The sequence below is a fragment of the Anthonomus grandis genome, chromosome 11, assembly GCF_022605725.1.
Source record: "Anthonomus grandis grandis chromosome 11, icAntGran1.3, whole genome shotgun sequence".
NCBI classification, from domain to species: domain Eukaryota; kingdom Metazoa; phylum Arthropoda; class Insecta; order Coleoptera; family Curculionidae; genus Anthonomus; species Anthonomus grandis.
Genome location: NC_065556.1, coordinates 20,772,047 through 20,795,661, shown reverse-complemented (window position 1 = coordinate 20,795,661; position 23,615 = coordinate 20,772,047). Strand labels below are relative to the sequence as shown.

Below are 23,615 nucleotides of genomic sequence, written 5' to 3'. Positions count from 1 at the left end.
TCCATATGCTAAAAATTAGGATATTGACATTTTTCTTATAGGAGTGCCTGGACGAAGTAAGATAATTTCTCTCAGGTTGGCAACTGAATATCTTGATTTCTAGTAGCTAAAATATTAAAACTGTTGATTTTTGGGATACTTTTATGTATCTTATAGTATACTTTAAAAAGATTACTAAAGACTATACACTAAAAAATTAAATATCGAGATTTTTCTCATAGGAGTGCCTGGAAGGAATAAAATAATTTATCTCTTATTGGCAACTGAATATCTTGATTTCTGATAGTTAAAATGTTAAAATTTTTGATTATTGAGATATTACGTTAACTTTTTTAGTATATTTTGAAAGGACTACGAAAATCCATACACTAAAAGTTAACATATTCATATTTTTCTTATAGGAGTGCCTGGAAGAAATAAAATTATTTGTTTGGTATTGGCAACTGAATATCTTGATTTCTAGTGGCTATAATTAATAATTAATAAAGTGGCTATTAATTAATTTTTAAGATGCTCCAATAGCTGTTTTAGTATTTTTTTATTTTTAAAGATTACTAAAATCCGTAAACTAAAAGTTAAGACATTAACATTTTTCTCATAAGAGTGCCTGGAAGGAATTAAATAATTTATCTCTTATTGGATAATCTAATATCTTGATTTTTGATGGCTAAACTATTGTAACTGTTGTTGATTTTTGGGATATGCTAATGACTCTTTTAGTTTATTTTCAAAACATGACCAAAATTCATACACTGAAAGTTAACATTGATATTTTTTTTAATGGAGTGCCTGGGAGAAATAAAATATTTCGTCTTTAACTGACGAGTAAATATCTTAAATTATTGTTGTTAAAATTATATAATCACTGATATGTGCATATTAGAATTATTCATATTACTTTATGAGACATTAGGGTATGGTTTTCAGGAGTGGGATATATATGATGAAAGGTATATTCTTCAGATTTCAATAAAGGAATTTGGTTTAAAAATATGTATTTTATTATTGAGTTCCAATAAATTGATATTAGGATAAAAAATAATAAATATTGATATAGTATTATCATTATAAGTTGTTTTAAAATAATTAAAATAAGGTTTCATTTAACTCAGATACTGAAATAATGAAATTATATTTATTTGGTTCTTTTTCGAAGTTTTTTTTATCTTACTCGATTATCGAAATACTTTTTTTTAAATTATTAATAAGATGTTTGGATAGTGAAATTTGTGTATTTAAATATTAAATTATATTTTTCTAATTTTCTTGTAAATTTGTTATAGCTTTATCACATCTTCACACAAGTTCCTAAATGCTATGATTTCCCTACAATAATTAAAAGGCCTCACTTATTTCTTTGACGTGGTTTAATTTTACTTAGTTTATATTAAGTTAAATTAATTAAATATTCTATTCTTGAAAGTAAGCGTTCTGCTAGACCTTAATAACATAATATATAATCGTTAGTAGCATTATTCATTAAAATGTTAAAGCTTAAATCATTTAATGCTTCTAAAGCAACATATCGTATTTCATGCCCTAAAAGAGGTCCTCAAGATATACTCCCGGACCATATTTACTACCTGAGATTAACCAAAAGTCAAATATTTATTTTAACATAATCCCCAAGAACCGAATAGAGAAACGGGTCAGACAGTTTAACTCGAAAGAGAGAGACTCTATAAATATTTAATTGAATACAAGAATTAGCGGTCCGGTTGCATATTAAGGATATTTTACGGACCCTCTATATAGTGCCGTGACACCACGAGTTAAATCCGCTGAATGCGATAACAAACATTTTGATTACCGCAGGTTTAAGCCCCGGAAAATGGGGCTAAGCCACTTGCTAGTCCCGATAAAATAAACATACTCATTTTGCTTATTTGCTAATTCAAAGGATCCGGGACTTTTGGGGGAGGACGCAGAGGGTTGTTTGTCGTTTTGTGAGTCTCATGTTTACCGAAAACGGGTGTTATGTTGTATAAATAGGGATTTGCAGTGGAGAGTAGGAATCCAGGTAGATGTTCAGAATTTTTCTGGTGTAAACGGTTCTGGAATAATTGGGAAAAATACGTAAAAAACTAAATTTCAGACAGTAGTGTGTTAATGGCGGTCCGTGAATAAACAAACGGTTTGTGCAGAGACCAATTTTTTAATTAATTTTTCTAGTAAAGGTTTGTTTTTAAATTATACATATTTTACTACAGTAGTAAGTAAGTCCTGGAAACCTAGAATCCATTAGAAAGTGGTTTGCGGAAGAAGATAAATATATACAGCCGCAAAAAATAACCATCTTACTTAACGTTACCCAGAAAGAGAAATTATATACGCAGGAGATAATTCATTATTTGTATTTAGGACAAAATGATTTGTAGATACGACTTATCCACCAGAAAAGAAATGGTGGACTTGGAAGATCAAACTTTCTCAAATACCACATATCTCGAGAGTCTCGGAATTTGTTCTGGGATTTGTTTGCTTAGAGTTTTGTAGATGAGATACGCAAATTTGCCTTTTTTTTAAGCTGAATCTGTGTTAGAGGCATCTAGTAACATAAATGACGATCTTTCCAGAATTTCCTTCTTTTACTCTCAAAGTAATCTAAAACTTAACCTTTTAAATTGTTGTGTTATGTGCTTAAAAAACTTGCATGAAGGGTTAAAGTTTTTTGTAAAAGGTACATTTAACATCTAACTAAAAATATTTATTTCAACGTAAGTAAAAAACTGCATGAGTATTTAATATGACCTATTATATGCAATATTGTTTATTTTCCATATTTGGACAAAATCAATGCGTACCGTTTACAAAAGAGACAAAATCAATGCAGCAGATTTATTTATAGCGTGAGAAAGTATGATAGAGACTCGTAGATGTACCGAGAAAATGTATTCACTTTGATTGACAATTCTTGTGCATAAAATGCTACCTACGTCTTCTCCTCCTTACTTTTGCGAAAAACTCATTGATATAAGGCATATCTAAGATTTATTAATAAAATGTCGGCTCCTAACTATCGATCATCCTTATTTCGTTGCAGTTTTCTGTATAATGCTGTGGCAATTTACAATAATTTCATTCCGAATTTTATAAAAGAGGTGTCAGTAGTGGATTAAAAAAAATAAAGCTGCATTATCTAACAAAACGGAACAGATTTTTAAATAATGCATAGGTAATTCTTCTTAGTTTGTAATTTTTAATTAATATGGACTTATGGGTATATCTCTGTTAATTTTTTTATTACTGCTAATATTATCATTTTCAAGTTCCATTTTTTTTTTAATATTAGCCTATTCTTAGTCTTGTGCATTAACGAAAAGTACAAAAAAAGTCAATATTTATTTATATTTTGACATGATTTATTTATATATTATACATGAATTTATACATCCACAAACAATATTAAAAATGTGTAATTATGCATAACATAAATGGATACGATCTTAGTTTAGCCAGTAGTTATTCTTTTACTAGGAAATAAAAATTATTTTTAAATTCAATAAACACTTTTTACCACACGTACCTATTTATGTGAAATACTTAATAAATATCTAATAATTAATAAACATAAAAATACATAATAATTTAAAAAATGCCTTTATATCGGGAAAATTATTTCATTTATTAAAACTAAATTAACTTATATAAAATAATTTTTTATCAATATGAAACAAAAAAATTAAAATGGGATAAAAACATAATTTATTAATTAAATTATTACGACATGAAAATTACCTTTAAATTGTACCAAAATTTAACTGTTTATATGTTGTTACATTTTAATTTTTGGTTGACAAAGCCCAATTATGACCAAATGCATATTATTTATAGATTAGTTATTTTTTGGCTATTTCCCTATAACTGGAAAAAATATAATATATATATAAATAATAAATAATAAAATAAAGATAATTTAACCATATACATATAAGTGAAAAATAATAATTTACGTCGCCAGCAAATATACAATATAAAACTTTAACACGTTTTTTCCTAATTATAATTTTTTCTTTGTCCTTCCTGTTAATATTTTTTCTTTTCTTTTTAGGAGTCTGAGTATCATTAAACGGTTCAAGGTAAGTCTTACTCCAACAGTTTCCTCCCTCTCTGACTCATAATTGTAAATTGAGCGAAATAAAAATAAATCATTATTTCCTAATGGCGAGTGTTGATAAACTAGGAAACGTTTTGGCAGTCGCTCAGTTTGCTCCTATTTAAATCCGAATATTTCAAAAACTAATAAAAATAGCAGTATGAGTAATTTTTTAGTAAATTAGGAAAAACGTGATGATGATTCAAGTTAAATTTTACAAATAATGTAGATTTAAGTATAGTTGCGAGTGCAGTAAACGTACGTCGCATGCGATTTTTCACATAAGCAGACAGGATCAGGAAGTTCTCCATATTTACGTACATTAAAGACAGTCATGTTTGTCTTAACATTCCACATGGACAGAAAGCAGTTTTCATAAAATGTTGCTACTGCCTAAAATAAATACTCCATTTTACATACGTTCCAGATACAAAAACGCCAAAAAAAGGGGAATTTCAAAAAACGAAACCCTTTCCAGAAACAAGGTAATTACCGCAAACCAGATTGCCCTAACGTCGAGTTGAGGTAGTTTCGTATTTTAAAAGCGTTACATTAACCTAAATTGCCAGAGTTGGAAAGAAAATGGATAGTTGTACTGTGTAACTTCCGGTGGGTTTTATGGAAAAAAAACTTGAAAATAGCTGTAAATAATTAAATTATCTTAAATTTACATGTAGAAATCTGGTAAAATAAAACGGGAAAACGCTATCGGTTTCCCCTTTTATTGTTACTAGTCACGCTTTGCATGGAAAAATTGTATAAATGGGTGCCCTTTTTCTGCCTATATTAGTAGAAAAATATAATATCGAGTTTTTACTATTCAAAGCGTTCTTGATCAATAAAACAACATTTAAAAATGGTCCAATTTACTTATTTCCGTCAACGCCTGGCAACACCACTTTGTTTGTTGAGACAATCAGGCGAGTTCGTCACGATTCGTGGGTCCTCGTACAAGCGATATTGCCAAGTTTGCCTTTTTCTTTCATTAAAATTTCATTACAATTTATATATTTTATATTTCTCTAAATTTTTGAACATAATTTATTATGTAAATTAAGTGTGAAGTAATTATTTGTGTAACATGTTTTTATTTATACCAAGCCAATCAGACCAGTAAGCATATTAACAGTTCAGGTTTGAATAACTATACTATACTATAACTACACTGTTGCCAATTGATATTTTAAACTTTGGAAAGTTAATTAATTAAACTAATATAAAGGGATAAAAAAAATGTTTGTAGCCTCAAATTCATCTTCAGGAATCTATCAATAATAATGTAAAAAAATATTAAATTTTTTTAGTATATTATAGTTATAGTTATAGTAGTAGTTATAGTAGTATAGTAGTTATAGTAGTTATAGTTATAGTTATAGTAGTCCTTAGTTATACCACAAAATATTTACCATAGAATGAAAACCTTAATTTATTTATTTATCAAAAACAAACAGAATATTAACAGGCCGAAACCCAAAGGTCCATCCACAAATTGTTTCAGGTGTATTTAACTAAAAAAAAATTAATATGCAATATACGGTTCAAAACCTTTAAATTCGGTGGATCATGTACCTTGGTTGATAAAATTGCTAAAAGATACAAGAAAAATTCTTATATTGAAGTGTCTTTGTTTAGCTAGAACTCTTTTAGGAATAATCCCAATATTTTATAAAAATATTTGCAATAAATGTAAAAAATTGCTAAGAAAATTATCACAAAAATTCCTTAACCTAAACTATCCTACTCTTTATGAACCTATAATAATCACACTTCAATTCTCAAATTTATCTCCAGGTAGTAATCATTGACTAAGGTAAAAAAATTATTAAAATATATTAGGTGGTGCCCAAGTTATGCATAAATATGTTCGTCAAATAATAAAAACCTTGATATTACAATATGTATTCTAAAAAAAATAGAAACAATGGCTAAAGAAAAGTGAATAAGTAAATGAACTCATTTAAAACTGAAAAAAAAAACTAAAATTTGGTTAAGTTGTTCGGCAACACCGCTTATTTTAAAGTCACTAGCCATATGAACAGATTGGACGAAGTCGTGAATAACCATACCAAGCGTTGTTGCTTGCTATATGATGCAAAAAATAGTAGTAGCTATATTGTGAAGAATGAAAACAAAATTAAGAATATGTTTTGTATATATGTTACGCCCAATTTGTGTAATTGCCGATTTAATGTATTCGGCATAAATTTGCTTAATTCGTGAAATAAACACTAGAGTTGCCGATTTCTTGTAATAGGCAAAACTGTGTCTTAATACGTGAACTCGGCACATATATATTTGCCAAATACGTGAAATCGGCAACCAACAAAACTAAACGCGAATATGACAAATTTAAGGTTATGTTTATTGTTCAACAATATTGATAATTAGTTTTTTTTTGTCAACTTAATAATATAGTGTCTTCTTTAATGTTAAAAGTCTTAAAATGGATGAAACTCAAACATATTGTCTGCTGTGGAATGAGGAATATGAAAAAAGTGTAATAAAAACGTTGCAAAAAATCGATAGTTCTATCATATCAAAAGTTCCTTTAAATTAGCGAATTTAGCTGGAGTAACAAAGGTTTGTAGAATTAAAGATAATAACATAATGACTACCAAAATGAATGCGCGGAAGGTAATTCGAGATTTACATACAGCTTGCAGACATAAAGGAGAAAAAAAATACAAAAAAGTTGCTGAACATTATTCTAAAAAAGCTGTTGAAGTTACCAAAGAACTTCTAAATATTTTTTTAAATTTTGGAGCTCCAATCGTGCTTCAATCTGATAATGGTAGAGAATTTACTGCCAATATAATTAAAAAGCTTGGATGTCTTTGGCCAGCTTTAGTTCTTGTTAATGTGACGCCAAGATATCCACAAAGTCAAGAAAGTGTGGAAAGGGGTAACTGTGTTGTAAAAGAATCATTGGTGGCTTGGATGCAAGACCATAACTCATCTTCTTGGTCTTTGGGCTTGAAATTTGTTCAGTGGGGTATAAATACAACTTATCACGAAGCCATAAAAATGATGCCTTATAAAGCGATGTTTGGACAACCTCCAAAAGTAGGTTTGGGAACAAAAATACCCCAAGAATTTTTGGCTGCTATTTGCAATGGAATAATGGAAGAAAAGATAAATGAATTACATAAAATTCCAGAAAATAAATCGGATGTGGACCTTGAATAATATGCTACAACGTCTCATAATGAAGAAATATTAGAAGACATAAAACATCAAGCAGATAGTATCATAGAAAGTAATGCACAAGATTTGATCTGCAACCAACAAACTGTGATAACGTCTGATACGGGAAAAACACGGATTTAACTTCTGCACTTGTTGAGATAGAGACAGAAAATAGCTTGAACATGAACGATAATTACGTCATTATCATGGAAACTGGTGTAAGTATTTTTTTAAAATAATAAAAGTTAAAGTAAAATTTTAGCCATTTCAGGAAAATAATAAAGAACCGTATGTACCTTTCCCTTTTTACTTATTACTGAATCTCAAGAAGTAGGCGTAGATTACGACATGGGTGATGATGTGGTAAACAAAAATGTTGTTATTTTAATAATCAGGTAGGTAAATAGAAAAATCATTTATATTGTTGAATTCCATTCCAAATATTCTTTTAAGATTATTGGCGGAACTTTTACTGAAACTAAATAGATAATATTTAATGAAGTCGCCTCTGATAATTCAGATAACATTGAAAATCCAGACGAGCATCCTGCTGTTCATTTAAGGAAACTAGCTCACGAAAATCTTTTAAAGCAAGCTTCGAACAAATAAAAAACTGGGCTCATTAAATACACTGTATTCTGCTTGTAGGTAAAAAATAAACAATTTCAATAGAAAATAATTATTTTATAAATATATTTAATCTTTAATAGGTATTAAAGATAGGTATTATAGGCGAATTTGATAGAGGAAGAGGGGATCCAGCCAACCTTATTGGAGTAGTTATGAATAGGAAGGATGGAAAATTTAAAATTGGTACAAAGCATGGCATTGTAAATACTTGGCTCGAAAGGAATTCCGTACAAGCAACAAAATTTAAAAAGCTAAAATTAAGCGAAGTGCCTGACATTGAAACTAATATTCGTATGCTTGTTCGTATAGATTCAATAGGTTCTGGATAAGGTTATAAATGATGTAATTGTACTAAAATGTGCAGATCAAAAAGATACAAATGTTCACAAAACAACAATACAGTGTGGTGACTTTAACTGGAATAAATTCAGTTAAAACTAATCAAAATTTATCTCGCAAAATTCCTTAGACCCGTCGATTTTTGTTTATTTTTTTTACATTTCAAGATAGTTTTTGAATTTTTTTACCTACAGACCCCCCCCTGTAGGTGAAAAAATACAACCAATTAAATATACCAAATTAACCCCAACTTTTTTTTTCCAATGGAAAGCCACTTTTTTTAAACTCTCATTGAAAAGTCCCTTTTTCTTGATTAAATTCATCTCATTAATCTGATTAAACTCCCTTATAATGAGGGAGAGCACCATCTTGTTGCATCCAGATTCTTTCATTATACAAATCTGGATCGAACTGACTCGGATATAAGGCACGTAAGACTGGAACTAGTTCATGTTCAAGAAATTCTAGATATCTTTCCCCAGTTAAAGTATCATTGAAGGATATGGGCCCTATAACTTGCCTGCCAATTATGCCAGCCCAAACACTAGTTTTCTGGGAATATTTTGGATTAGTTTCCCTTACCCAGTATGGGTTCTCGTCAGATCAGTAGCGACAGTTCTGCTTATTAACATGGCCATTTAGGGTGAATGTAGCCTCATCAGAAAAAAGTATCCACTCCGAAGATATGCGATTTTCGTCAATGGCGTTCATCATTAATTCACAGAACTGAACTCTGCGATCTGGATCGTCTTCCAATAACTCTTGAACGGGTTGCATTTTATAAGGTCGTTTGTTTGCACTTTTTAAAATTTTTAGCACAGATTTATGTTAAATAGAGTTTTCGCGAGCTACTCTTCTGGCTACATTTACCGGATTTTCTTCCATCGCTAACAATACATTTAATTGGGTGTTTTCATCGATTTTAGAAGACTTTTGTCTTGAAACATCCCTCACGTGCCCAACTTCTCGAAATCTGTTTTCGATTTTACTAACCGTACCTTGGTTAATAGGTGGCAAATCTGGATATTTCTGCCTGAATATGGATATGGCTGAACGATGTCAGGAAATGTCTCGATACCAATAAAATAAACAAACACGCCAAAAATTTACCAACACAAAATATTTCGAGGCTTAATAATTTAATGGTTTTAATTTTTTTTCGTATTTCTCCTTTAGATAATCACAAAAGTAAATAGGGCAATTTAATCAAGAAAAAGGGCTCTTTTCAATGAGAGTTTAAAAAAAGTGGCTTTTCATTTGAAAAAAAAAAGTTTGGGTTTTTTCTCTGTAGGTGAAAAAATACAAAAACTATCTTGAAATGTGAAAAAAAATAAACAAAAATCGACGGGTCTCAGGAATTTTGCGAGATAAAATTTGATTAGTTTTAACTGAATTTATTCCAGTTAAAGTCACCACACTGTATATGTAAATTGGTTTGTCATGCTGGACGAAACTGTGCCAACTTGTAAGCATATAAAACGTTTATAAATGAATAATGTTTTATTTAGTTTTGCAAAACAATTTAATTTTCATTTATTTCTCATTAAAATGTGTAAAAAATACATATTATATAAGTTGGTAATAAAACGTTTGAAATTCCTACCATCTTAGTTTAAATTTCGAAACAAACATTGTGCCTATTTCGTGAAATAAGCAATTTTAACCAAAATATTTGCCTATTACAAGAAATCGGCAACTCTACTGCTTATTTCACGAATTAAGCAAAATTTTGCTGAACACAGGAATTCGGCAAGTATACAAATTCGGTGTAACATATATACATAGACCCGAAAAGGGCTCTCAGGAGCTTCAAAGCATTATATATTTGTTATATATTAGGACATAAGAAATGACGTCAGATGCCTGGACTAAAATGAAAAATGATTTCAGCTGCTTGAAAAAAATATTTCCAGTGTCTAAAAAAGGCATAAAAATTACGTCTGGAAGATGTCATAAATGCTGACTACAGAAGGATGACAGACATCCCTCAAAAAGCTAAAAATGACCTTAAGCAGCCATGTCTAAATGCCTGGAATAAAATTATTTTTATCTCTCTCTTTTCCATAGATAGCCCTTAAAAGGGTATGGTGGCTCTGTCCATCGTTGCTAATCTTCTCTGTCTCGAGCGGTCTGCAGGGACTCCTGTACTTCTAGTCCAACTAACGATTTTATCTGGTCTACTTATCTTGTTGGTGATCTTCCTCTCGGTCATTTTCCATCTACTTTCCCTTTTCCAATAAGTCCCTCTAAATGATCGTTTTTTTGTGACAGATGGCCAAAGTATTTCGGATATGATTTGCTGATTTTAGATGGAAGGTTGGATTTTTGAGAACAGATGCGTTGGTGCGATGTTTCATCCTGAAAATGTGCAGCATCCTTCTATAAGCCCATATTTAAAGGAATCAATCTTTCTGTATTACTTTTTTTTTGTATTAATTTCTCTAGAGTACACCATTCTTTTTAAAGCCCCTACAAAAAATGATCTAATGGAGTGAAATCCGGTGAGCGTGGTGGCTAGTTTACAGAAGCATCATTTCCTCTTCGAATCCATCTATTTGGATATTGTTGATGCAAATAATTCCGAACATTTAAAGTGAAATGCAGTGGAGCACCATCATGCATGAACCTTCTAATAAATCTGGCAGCGTATTTTGTAAATATTCTAAATAATTCGCACCAGTTAGCCTTAGTGATAAAATTACAGGACCGATTATGAAATTGAAAATGAGTTACTTTAGTGGCATTGGGATTCTCATCAGCGTAAACATATTCATTATAAAAATTAGTTACACTAATTCTCGTAAAGCATACTGTATCTGTAAATAAAATTTTCTTAGCAAAATTTAAATTTTGTTTTATGTTTTCATTGACAAATTGACAGAAGCCCAAACGTTGTTCAAAATCCGTAGGCAAAAGGTCACTACATCCATAGATTCTCCTACTTCAAAACCTCAGCATCTGGTGCTTAATGTAGGACAATTTTAGCGTCCATATTTCTTTGAGCCAGTTTAAGGCATAATTAAAAAAAACGAAAAGGAATAAGTGACAGACCAAATGAATAAACTGCCTCTAAAAGACAAATTATGAATTTCCTCGAGGCAGTGGAGGTCATGAAGAAGAAAGACAAGAACTCTCTACGTGCCTGTAGCAACTCAATTGACGGCTGTAAAAATTTCTACAAATTCTTTTATCTAAAGAAGAAGAAGAACAAGAGAAAGAAGTAAAAGAAGACATGAAGAATAAAATTAGTGATCTGCTTGTAGCAAAAAAATCAATAATTTCTTTTAGGCAGCTGAGGTTATAAAGAAGAAAGATAAGAACTATGGATTGAAGTAACTTAATTGCCTGTAAAAAATTTAATAATTTCTTCCAGGTACTTAACGGAGAAGAAGAAGAAAAAGAAAAAGAAGACGAACTCTATAAAAGAATCCATATTTCTTAATAACTCTCATTAATATTTAACGTAAGAAGAAATTAATTATTAGTGGTTAATTACTTAAAGAAGAAGAGCAAGAGAAAGAAGAAGAAGACATGCAGGATGAAATTCATGACTTATTTGTAAAAGAAACATCAGTAATTTTTACGAGGCACTTAAGGTTATAAACGAGAAAAACAAGAAGAACTGAGGCTTAATCAGCTTAACTGCCTGTAAGAAAATCGTTAATTCTTTCCAAGCATAAAAAAAACTCGATAACCTTAAGGCTATGTAAAAAAATATAGATGCAATAACTATAGATTTTTTTTCACTTATAAATTTAATAAAAAGCATTTTCTTCTTAAGCAATTATTTTCTGCAAAAAAAAAAGTTTTTCATTAATCCTACCCTTAACCCCCCACCCACCCCACACAACTTACTAGTAAAAAATTGTTTTCAAAAATCATTGTTTTCCAAAATACGACGCATGAATAATATCTTTCATTATTATGTTTAGAATTAGTTCTTTAAGTTTATAGCTTTTCGCATCACTACAACTTTGAGAAAGTATTATGTGCTAAATATGGGCTATCTGCATTTTTCCTGTTTAAATTAATTATTATTTATGTTTTTTGAAAATCTGGGTCATTATAAGATTTTTTTTAATTCAAATAAAAAATATATAAATAAAAAGATGAGTTTTACTAAAATGTGTTTTTTTATAGATTTGATTTGATACATCCTATTAAACTTTATTTTGTGTTTCCTAAATATAAAGCATTTTGTAGATAGCTACATATGTAAACACACCATCGATATAATATAAGTTGGTAATAAAATGTTTGAAATACCTACCATGTTAGTTTAAATTTCGAAACAAACATTGTGCCTATTTCGTGAAATAAGCAATTTTAACTAAAATATTTGCCTATTACAAGAAATCGGCAACTCTACTGCTTATTTCACGAATTAAGCAAAATTTTGCTGAACACAGGAATTCGGCAAGTATACAAATTCGGTGTAACATATATACATAGACCCGAAAAGGGTTCTCAGGAGCTTCAAAGCATTATATATTTGTTATATATTAGGACATACCAAATGACGTCAGATGCCTGGACTAAAATGAAAAATGATTTCAGTTGCTTGAAAAAAATATTTCCAGTGCTTGAAAAGGCATAAAAATTACGTCAAATGTCTGGAAGAATATCGTAAATGCTGACTACAGAAGAATGATAGATATCCCTCAAAAAGCTGAAAAAGACCTGAAACAGCCATGTCTAAATGCCTGGAACAAAATTATTTTTATCTCTCTTTTTTCCTATCTCTGGCCCTTGAAAGGGTATGGTGGCTCTATGATGTCCATCGTTGCTAATCTTCTCTGTCTTGAGCAGTCTAAAGGGACTCCTGTACTTCTAGTCCAACTAAGGATTTCATCTGGTCTATCCATCTTGTTGGTGATCTTCCTCGGTCGTTTTCCATCCTCTTTTCATAATCCAATAAGTCCCTCTAAATGATCGTTTTTTTGTGATAGATGGAAGTTCGGATTTTTGAGAACAGATGCGTTGGTGCAATGTTTCACCCAGGATATGCGTAGCATACTTCTATAAGCCCATATCTAAAGGAGTCAATCTTTCTATATTACTTTTTTTTGTATTAATTTCTCTAGAGTACACCATTCTTTTTAAAGCCCCCACAAAAAATGATCTAATGCAGTGAAATCCGGTGAGCGTGGTGGCCAGTTTACAGAAGCATCATTTCCTCTTCGAATCCATCTATTTGGATATTGTTGATGCAAATAATTCCGAACATTTAAAGTGAAATGCGGTGAAGCACCATCATGCATGAACCATATATCTTGGCGAAGTTGTAACGGCAATTCTTTTAATAAATCTGGCAGCGTATTTTGCAAATGTTCTACATAATTCACACCAGTTAGTCTTGGTGATAGAATTACAGATCGAATGAAATTGAAAATGAGTTACTTTAGCGAGATTAGGATTCTCTTCAGCGTTCACATATTTATTATAAAAATTAGTTACAGTACTTCTCGTAAAGCATACTTTATCTATAAATAAAATTTGCTTAGCAAAATTTTGTTGTCTGTTTTCATTGACTGTGTTTCATTCAAGTTTCTTTGAATCACATCCTTAGATGCTCCTACTTCTTAACCTCAGCATCTGGTGCCTAATGTAAGACATTTTTGTCGGATATTTTTAGCGTCCATATTTCTTCCAGCCAGTGGCATAATTAAAAATAACAAAGAGGTCATAAGTGATGGACCAAATGAATAAACTGCCTCTAAAAGACAAATTATGAATTTCGTTGAGGCAGTTGAGGTCATGAAGAAGCAAGACAAGAAGAACTGTCTATGTGCCTGTAGTAACTCAATTAATCCTGTAAAAAAATCGAAAATTACTTCCACGTACGTAAAGAAGAACAAGAATAAGAGAAACAAGTAAAAGAAGAAGAACAAGAAGACATGGAGAATAAAATTAGTGATCTGCTCATTGCAGAAAAATCAATAATTTCTTTAAGGTACTTAACGGACAAGAAGAAGGAAAAGAAAAAAAAAGAAGAAGAACTCTCTGTAAAAGAATCCATATTTTTTAATAATTCTCATTAATATTTAACTTAAGAAGAAGTTAATTATTGATGGTTAATTACTTAAAGAAGAAGAGCAATAGAAAGAAGAGGAAGACATTCAGAATGAAATTCATGACAAAAGTCATGTCAGTTTGTAAAAGCAACATCAATAATTTTTTCCGGGCACTTAAGGTTATAAAAGAGAAAAACAAGAGGAACTGAGGCTTAATCAGCTAATTAAAAAAAAACTCTAAAACGTTATGTAAAAAATTATAGATGCAATAACTATAGATTTTTTTTCACTTATAATTTTCTTAAAAAGCATTTTTTTCTAAGGCGGTTATTTTCTGCAAAAAAAAGTTTTTTATTAACCCTACCCTTAGCCCCCCACCCGCCCCACACAACTTACCAGTAAGAAATTGTTTTCAAAAATCATTGTTTTCCGAAATACGACGCACGAATAATAGCTGGTTTCGTCGTTAATATCTAATTCAAAAACACAGTTTGTTTATTTAAATTTGATATAAATATATATATGTATATTAATAAATATTTAATACAAAAACAGTATTATTAGATTGGATATTATGAACGATAATTTTTCACGGTGATTTTTCAAAAAAATTTCGTACTGGGCAAATGTTTGGGGTTGGTGGGTGGGGTAAGGGTTGTGTTAGTGAAAAATAATATTTTTGCAAAAAATACATATTTAATATTTAATTTAATAACACTAGTTATATTAAATTAAAAAATTAAATTTTCTCCCTTTTTGTTATTAAAATCGTATAGGATATACGTATATTCTACAGTGTAATAAATATACCTTGACGATATACAGTTGATAATATACCAAAATCAAAAATTTATTAAAGATTCCTTGAATAATTATATATTTAACGATAATAATATATGATGTATTGCTTGGGAGAGTTTAAAACATATGATTTAAATATTAATTAATTTAAGTGCCCGATAATTATGTATTGATTAATTCTCGACATATTTGCGATTAAGGTTGAATTTTTATAAATCTAGAATTTAAAATAAGTTAATCTGCTTATATACGTTTTAATTAAGTTACAATAGCAGTACATAAACTAGGGAACAAATAACAAACTACACACTTAAAAAATTGGCCTGCCTGCCCAGCAAACCAATAAATTAAAGTGCTCGACTCTGTTAAATGAATAAACTCCCAAGACCGTTCCTGGATTACAAAGAACAAGGAAATATACAAAATGTTAAATTTTTAATGTCCTGCACCCACTGTAACTCTTAACGGTTTACTATAGAAAATAGAACGAACAGATAATCTAGTTAATAGATTAAGAATATAATTTACCTTATATTTTCTGAGCAAACAGAGTGTGAAACCACCCCAAATAGTTTATTAAAAGTATAAAAATTAAGTCATAAACATTGTATTATGACTCTTAGGAAGTTAATGGCTTAACAGAACCGTCTTTAAAATACACCCATAAAATGGCAACTAAAATCCTCTTCGGCGGGTTGTAAAGTTAAAATTTCCATTAGGGTTCGCATAAAAGTAATGCCATATAAAGTTAATAAAATTCCCGCGACTGACCCGATTTTAATGACCACATGGGTGCTGTGACATAATGTATAAAAAAGAATAATGAATTTTTTAATTGCCCAATAAAAACGAGGACGTTAAATTATGTTGCGTGTATATAAAATAATAAAATTTACCCACTTTTTGGTTTATAGGGAGTATGCTTGAGACTGATTTGCATCGTGTAAAAATTGTAATTTTCCAGCTTAACGCATCTCATTTCTTACTGGTCTTATATACCTAAATATTACATGACCACTTTCATCTAAAATTCAGTATAAACAAGCAATCGTACCCTTTTAAATTATGCGTAAACCCCATTTCGGTGCTTCTAAGAGACTACGCGAACAACATACGCGTCATGAAACTTTTAAGGCTCGTTCTTGCGTATAAAGTTTTGTTGCCGAAATTACTGGAGACAACCTTCAGGAGCACTTTGTTAATAAGTTATATGACCTTTTTGTGGGAGGCCTTATACATTGTTATGCATATAAAATGTAATTTAAATAAAAGTAATTTTTCCTGTTTGACTAAAATTTGTGTTTTCCCACACACTTTACACCCCGTGTGTTCGGTTTTTTATTACGCATTCCCTCATAATCCATAAGGTCGCTTAAGTGTTTAATTTATAGATAATCGATAAACTATTTTACCATGATCCGATGTTTTGCGGAGCCATAACTAACGCATTTCCCATAAAAAATAATGGCGCCCCTTGTGTCGATAATAAAATACCGGAAAACCCTGAAAGGAACGGACTGGCCGCAGTTTATGTATGAAAGTCACGGATTTTTATGGTTAAAAACGTTATTTATATGGCCCAAAAAATGATTTTTGGGTTTGTTAAAAATACGACGTATCGGTTCAATTTAAATAAAAGTTGTTATTTTTCTTTAAATCAATTATAAAAGAGAAACGGGTTGTATCTAGTTAAAGATATTTCTAGGATTTTCTTATGAAGATTTTTAATGTTGAGACATTATACTTAGAAATACTTGGGAAATGTTTACATTAATTTTGCTAATAAAATGCAAGAACCTATGAAAGAAAAAAAATATAAGAAAATATAAGTCTTATATAAAATTTAAGAAAATTGCCTTTTTCTGCTAAAAAAATATATTTGGAACTTTCAAGAAATTGTAGATGCGTTGGCAATATAACATTAAGTTCTTACAACTATTTTATCATAGCTCGCTTAACTACGCGTGTAATTTTATTTCACAATATACAGCTATGACAAACGTAGGTCTTGAATGCGGAAATCATGTAGTGCATGTCACCAATTCAAATTTTCTCTCTTGAAATGCCGTTGAAAAATCAACTTTTGTCCTATTAAAAATTAAACTAAGGCAATAACTATAAATTAAAAAAATTTAAAAAAAATGGAACTAATTTGGAAATTATATACGCTTTGGCATCGTTGCATTAAGTTTTTTCTTCTATTTTACCATAGCTTGCTTGAGCACGCGTCTAATTTCATTTCACAATATACAGGTACGGTAAACGTAGGTCTTGAGTGCGGAAATCATGTAATGCATGTCACCAATTCAAATTTTCTCTCTTGAAATACCGTTGGAAAATCACTTTTTGTCCTGTTAAGAATAAAACTAGGGCAATAACAATAAATTACAAAATAAAAATAAATGTAACTAATTTGGAAATTATAGAGGCTTTGGCATCGTTATATTAAGTTTTTACGCCTATTTTATCATTGCTTGGTTGACTCCCATGTGTGCTACTTTATTTGTTTTCATAATATACAGGTACGGCAAACGTAGGTTTTGAGTATGGAAATCATGTAGTGCACGTCACCAATTCAAATTTTCTCGCTTGAAATGCTGTTGAAAAATCAACTTTTGTCCTATTAAAAATTAAACTAAGGCAATAACTGTAAATAAAAAAAATGGAACTACTTTGGAAATTATAGACGTTTTGGCATCGTTGCCTTAAGTTTTTATTCCTATTTGATCATAGCTTACTTGACCACGAGCCTAATTTTATTTCACAATATACAGGTATGGCAAAGGTAGGTCTCGAGTGCGGAAACCATGTAATGCATGTCACCAATTCAAATTTTCTCTCTTGAAATGCCGTTGGAAAATCACTTTTTGTCCTGTTAAGAATTAAACTAGGGCAATACCAATAAATTATAAAATAAAAATAAATGTAACTAATTTGGAAATTATAGAGGCTTTGGCATCGTTGTATTAAGTTTTTACGCCTATTTTACCATTACTTGATTGACTCCCATGATTGTGTGCTACCTAATTTATTTTTACAATATACAGGTTCGGCAAACAAAGGTCGTGGGTGCGGAAATTATGTATATTTTCTTTGCAGTTGTTCTATTATTAAGGAAACTTACATTTTAGACTTATATTCCGGATGTCACAGGAAAAAGGGAATACTTTTTTCTTTTTAAGATAAACAAATAATATCGATAGAATCGTCATAAGAGCACCTTTTAAAATATTATGTTATTTCTTATTTACTTCCAGTTTAACAGGAAGTGACACTAACTTTTTAATTTTAAATGAAACAATTAGTATATTATTACTTATTTTGATCGAAATTAATATCCTGAGAATAATGGTACCGCATTTGCTACTTTTTGTTTTATATTCAAAGAAATGATCAATTTTTTTAAATAAGATGCCATAAATGCACTGAACATTTTAATGAAGTAATCACGGAACAATAATATTTATTGTGTTTTATTACTTAAATTAGTTTTTCAGAAATACAGTTAGTAAACATTTCAAATATATTAGTAAACACAAGAATTCTTTCAAAAAACTGCGGCAAATTTATTTAAATGACAAATAAAAATTGAACTTGACAAGATGTTATTTATTATGTCAACTAAAAAATAATTCAAGTAAGCGTCACAACGCAGCCTCGTAGTCAAGAAGTCAAAGCCTTGTATGCTATTTCTATTAATTAAATGCGTTTGTTTATGTAACTCGATTTTTTTTTCTTATAGGCTTATTTATCCATGAAAAAAACCTTATTTCAGAAGTAGTTGTTTCCAATAACGTGCTGTTAAAAAAAAGGAATAAGTAAATGTGGACATTATTGGTTTGGACATTTTAAATAGGCGTGTAAAAGATTTAAGTCACAAAATGCAATGAAAGCAATTTTTCCATGATTATTAATTTATGAAATTAAAACTTTAACGGATCCCTATTTTAAAATTTAAAGAATTGATTTTACATAAAGTATGATAAAGCAAAAAGTAGCAAATGCAGTTTCATTATTCTCAGAATATTATTTTTTATCAAAATATTAAAAATAATAATAATAATAATAATAATAATAATAATAATAAGCCTTTATTTCCAACAGGCAACTTGCCCAATAACAGGAAATAGTTGCAAAACAATGAAAAATATAGTAAAAAAAAACACATACAAACAAACCTAAAAGAATGAAAAGAAAAGAAAAAAAGTCACAGTCTTAAAAGTTTTTCAAAAAATTAGAACAAATAACTATAAATATGATATAAAAACCCAATTATAAAAGTTTAACAAGATAATCACATATTCAACAAAATTAAATTAAACTAACTGCAATATACCTATTAACTATAACTTAAACACATGGGTCTTAATTCCAAGAGTAATGATCCACCAAGATATCGACAATCACATGAACCGGAGAGAAATTTATATCGCACATGTGACAGATCCGATTAAATATAGCGCATATTGTATATAGTGGCGATTTCAGCAGGATCTTAGTATGAGGCCTTAGCAGAAAGAATGTTAGGAGATGTCTAGCATGAAGCCTAGGCACCATGAAACGTACACCAGAAAGAAGTACAGGACTATCAATGAATCCATTCAGTAACCCATGCAGGAATTTTACAGAGAAGATCATTTTTCTGAGATGTAATGGATGCAGATCCACACTACATTTAGCCGCATTCAAGCCTAACCTGTTAACAGCGCACCATACCTCCAATGTATTTAGACAGTTCTGAAGAAAAACACAATCCTCCAAACCATAAACATTTAAATATAGCTTCAAATCATCGGCAAAAGCCAGCCTATGACAAGTGAGTGACTCAATCAAGTCATTTATAAAACTAAACAGGAGCGGACCCAGGATCGAGCCCTTTGGCACACCCGACGTTACGTTAAAAAGTTTCGATTTAAAGCCCTCATATTCAACATATTGAGATCTACCAATCAAGTAGGAATGAAATAAATTCAATATTCTCCCTGAAAAACCATACTGTGTTAATTTATGCAGCAAAATATAGTGATCTATCCGATCAAAGGCTTTTTGAAACTTTCCCTTTTGAAACTTTTTAAAGTCCCCAGCTTTTAAAATAGGTATTATTTTAGCAGTCTTCCAAATTTCAGGGATTTGTTCTGTTGACAGTATTAAGTTGAAAATGTAGGTCAACGGATCAGCCAGGACACCAATGCAATCTTTAACCAAGAAGCTAGGCACTCCGTCTACACCAGATGTTAACTTATTTTTGAGTTTTTTACTAGCCAAAATAATCTGAAAAGCATCAACATTGGAAATGTCAAAGTGGGGCACATTATCAGACGTCAACGAATGGTTAATGAAATTTGATTGTATAAATGAATCACCAAAGAACAGTGCAAAAGCATCAACTATGTCTTGTGGGTCTTTAATTACCACGTCATCGGGTAGCCTCATCATACCAGGAATCCTGGTGCCAGCCTTCTTAGAACCAATAAAATTCCAAAAGCTAGATGGGTCCAAAGAAATATTCCTTTCGGTGTTTGATATATACAACTTATATTCATTGCGTATTTGTAGTTTAATAAGGCGTCTAAGAGAATGGAATTTATTTTGAAAGAATGGAGAATTGTACATTTTAAAGTCCTTGAAAGCCTTTTCTTTTCTATAAATGTTCTTAATCAATTCTCGAGAATAATAATTTGGAAATCTTCTTTTACGTTGCTGCTTAAGAGGAATGTGTGCGGCAAATATGCCATTCAATATATCATATAGGGCTCCACATGCATCATTAACGTTAGAGGATAAATACATAGTAGACCAGTCAGCTTCAAGGATCGAGTCATAAAGGAGACGGAAGTTGGCCTTTCTAAATTTAAAAGAATGAGATAAGTTTTTATTAAGCTGAAAATTATGGACACGTTGGCCTGAGACAGTAAAATAAATTTCCAGTGCAGGGTGATGCAAATCCTCCAAGACAAAAGGCACGTTACTACGCGAAACAGTACAGGTGAAGTTAAATAAAACAAGATCCAATAGTCTGTTATTATAGTTTAGGATGTGATTACACTGAACAAAATTAAAAGTGTTAGCAAAATTATTCACAGCAATAGACTTTTGACCAACATGATTACCTGTAGGTGAGTAAAAATAAATAACAATATACCAGTGTTACTTCCGGTTAAACAGGAAATGACGGAAAACAACTGGATATTTTAAGAGATGCTTTTATAGCAATTCCATCAATATTTCAATTTTATTTGTTTACCTTAAAGAGTAAAATAGTTATTAGTGTTTCCTTATACGTGTGTCACCCGGTAGACTTAAAGTATGCCAAAAATTTAACTTTTAGATCTCATTATCTGATTCAGGCCCAACTATAATTAAAAAACATCTATTAAGCTGACTCTCCACTTCATACGTGAAAGTACAAATTTTTCGACGATTAGGATAAAAAATAAATACAGAAAATTGCAAGGACAGAAATATTCAAGGAACATTTAAATATGTCGTTTTAAAGAAATTTCTTGGGTGTTCAATCATCGTATTAATTTGCAATAGCAAGTCTAAATCGCAATCTGGTTTCTTGATCCTAAATGTCTAGAATCCAGGATTTTTTCGTCGATTCTAAAAATATTCAGGAACTGTTTTTTAGCGGTATATTGTATATAATGTATAATAAAACTCGACGTCACTAGTAGATTGATTACTGCAGCATTAGCCAATATTATGCAATGACGCCAGAAAGCAAATAAAATTTATTTGGAAAATGATAAATATATTTTTTTGCATTCTGGGAATACTGACGTTCCTGGGATATTTCATCAATGTCCTACGAAGGTTATAATATCCATGCATTTTCCCTTAAAATAGAAAGTAAAATTCTACTCCTTTTATCCTATTTTTATTATGAAGACTAATCTCAGACTTAATAATAGGTCTTCACGATCGCTACATAATGGAACTATTTTTTATCCCTAGTCAGTTTAAATACGTAAGAAAACTTAAATTGTAAGCCAAATTAATTCGTCTTTTAAGACATTCTTGGACACCATTAAAATTTTAGACCTAAGTGTCGTAAAATTACAAATTCTTGGTCAAAAATAAGAAAATTCAGTAAAAGCAAGAATAAATATTTTACTAGAAAATTTAAATAGTTCGTTTTAAGGTTCGTATATAGGTCCAGCAAAGAAAGATCGTAGGTGCGAAAATTAATATTTAGCTGGTGTAATAACAACTCTATGTTACCAATCTAAATTCAACACAAAGAAAAATAGGAAATACAGAAAGTCGATTTTGTTCCACACTCTAATAATTTAACTATTTCACTGTCAGTAAGCAAACTAACACAGGAAACGAATTCGATAAAACATTTCTAGATATTCTATATAAATTTATTTCCATATTCTATATAAATTTATTGTATTTTATTAAACTAACAGGAGCTCTTTATATAGCCTTTCTATTTCATCATAAGGCTTACGATATTGGGTGAAGCTTATCTACCCTATAAGTACATTAAGGGTATAAGGTATATTTAGAGGACATCCTTGAGGTCATATCCTTCGAAACCGCAGTTTTAACGGATAAACTTTTAATGTTAATTAAAATTATGAAATTTCAAATAATTCTCCACGTGCCCGCTTTTTTTGCAAACAAAATGAAAGCATCGTGGTTTTATACACATCCAAATTAAAACGATTGTATCTGTTCCAAATAATTAAAACAATTTCCGGATTTGAGGTTTAAACTTTAATTTTTTTAATCTCATCGGACGTGGGGCATCACGGGATTTTCGCAATAATTGTTCGAATTCAACAAACTACTGAGGTTTTCGCATTTGATTTACACCAGCGTCGTGCCGGCCTTAAAATTTCATTAATCAGTCCGTTGTTGTTTAATACTATTAAATATTTAAAACACGCCCTACGCCCCTGTCAGTTTATGCAATTTTGTAGGATTAACAAAACGTTAATATCAACAAATTTACTAAAGTAAGCTTAATTCAATTATGATTTTATGATGATGTTCGGCACGGAAATTAACCGGCATTTTCCGATAGGTCGGACAGCAACTAATGAGCTATAAAATCTATATTTATAATATTTTGTTTAATTATTACTAAGCAATTTAATATTTGCATATAGGGGGAAATCAATTTTATGTTCGCTTGTTTATAATCATTATTATTAATTCCACGGGGGTTAATCAGGGAGCATATCAAACAAACTGAAATGGGGAAGAGTTTCAACATCGGTGTGTCATTTGCAATTGTATTGTTTTATTTTATATATTATTAACAAATATTTAGTTTAATTATTATTTATTTTTTATTAGTGCTTATGTATCAGAAGCCATCAGGAAATTACCTTGAAAATTTAATAATTTTTTTTTTAAATAATGGGAACAATTTTATGGTGTGAGGCCTCTGGCAACATACAAGACATTTTCGAGCAAGGCAGTTGGTGTAACAAGATGTTGCATATTTTGTACAATAAAGACTTTAAAAAAAAATAAAATAGGACAATGTTACAAATAACCCGACATAAAATTAACTATAGGTGTAACTCACC

The 23,615-nt window shown here is 30.3% G+C and overlaps 1 protein-coding gene across 1 annotated transcript; it reads left to right on the top strand.

Annotated features, from left to right (window-relative positions):
- Positions 1 to 6,703: 6,703 nt before the first annotated feature.
- On the top strand, positions 6,704 to 7,282 carry LOC126742486 (KRAB-A domain-containing protein 2-like). The gene has a single exon (XM_050449127.1). The coding sequence runs from the start codon at positions 6,704 to 6,706 to the stop codon at positions 7,280 to 7,282; it is 579 nt and encodes a 192-aa protein (XP_050305084.1).
- Positions 7,283 to 23,615: the final 16,333 nt, after the last annotated feature.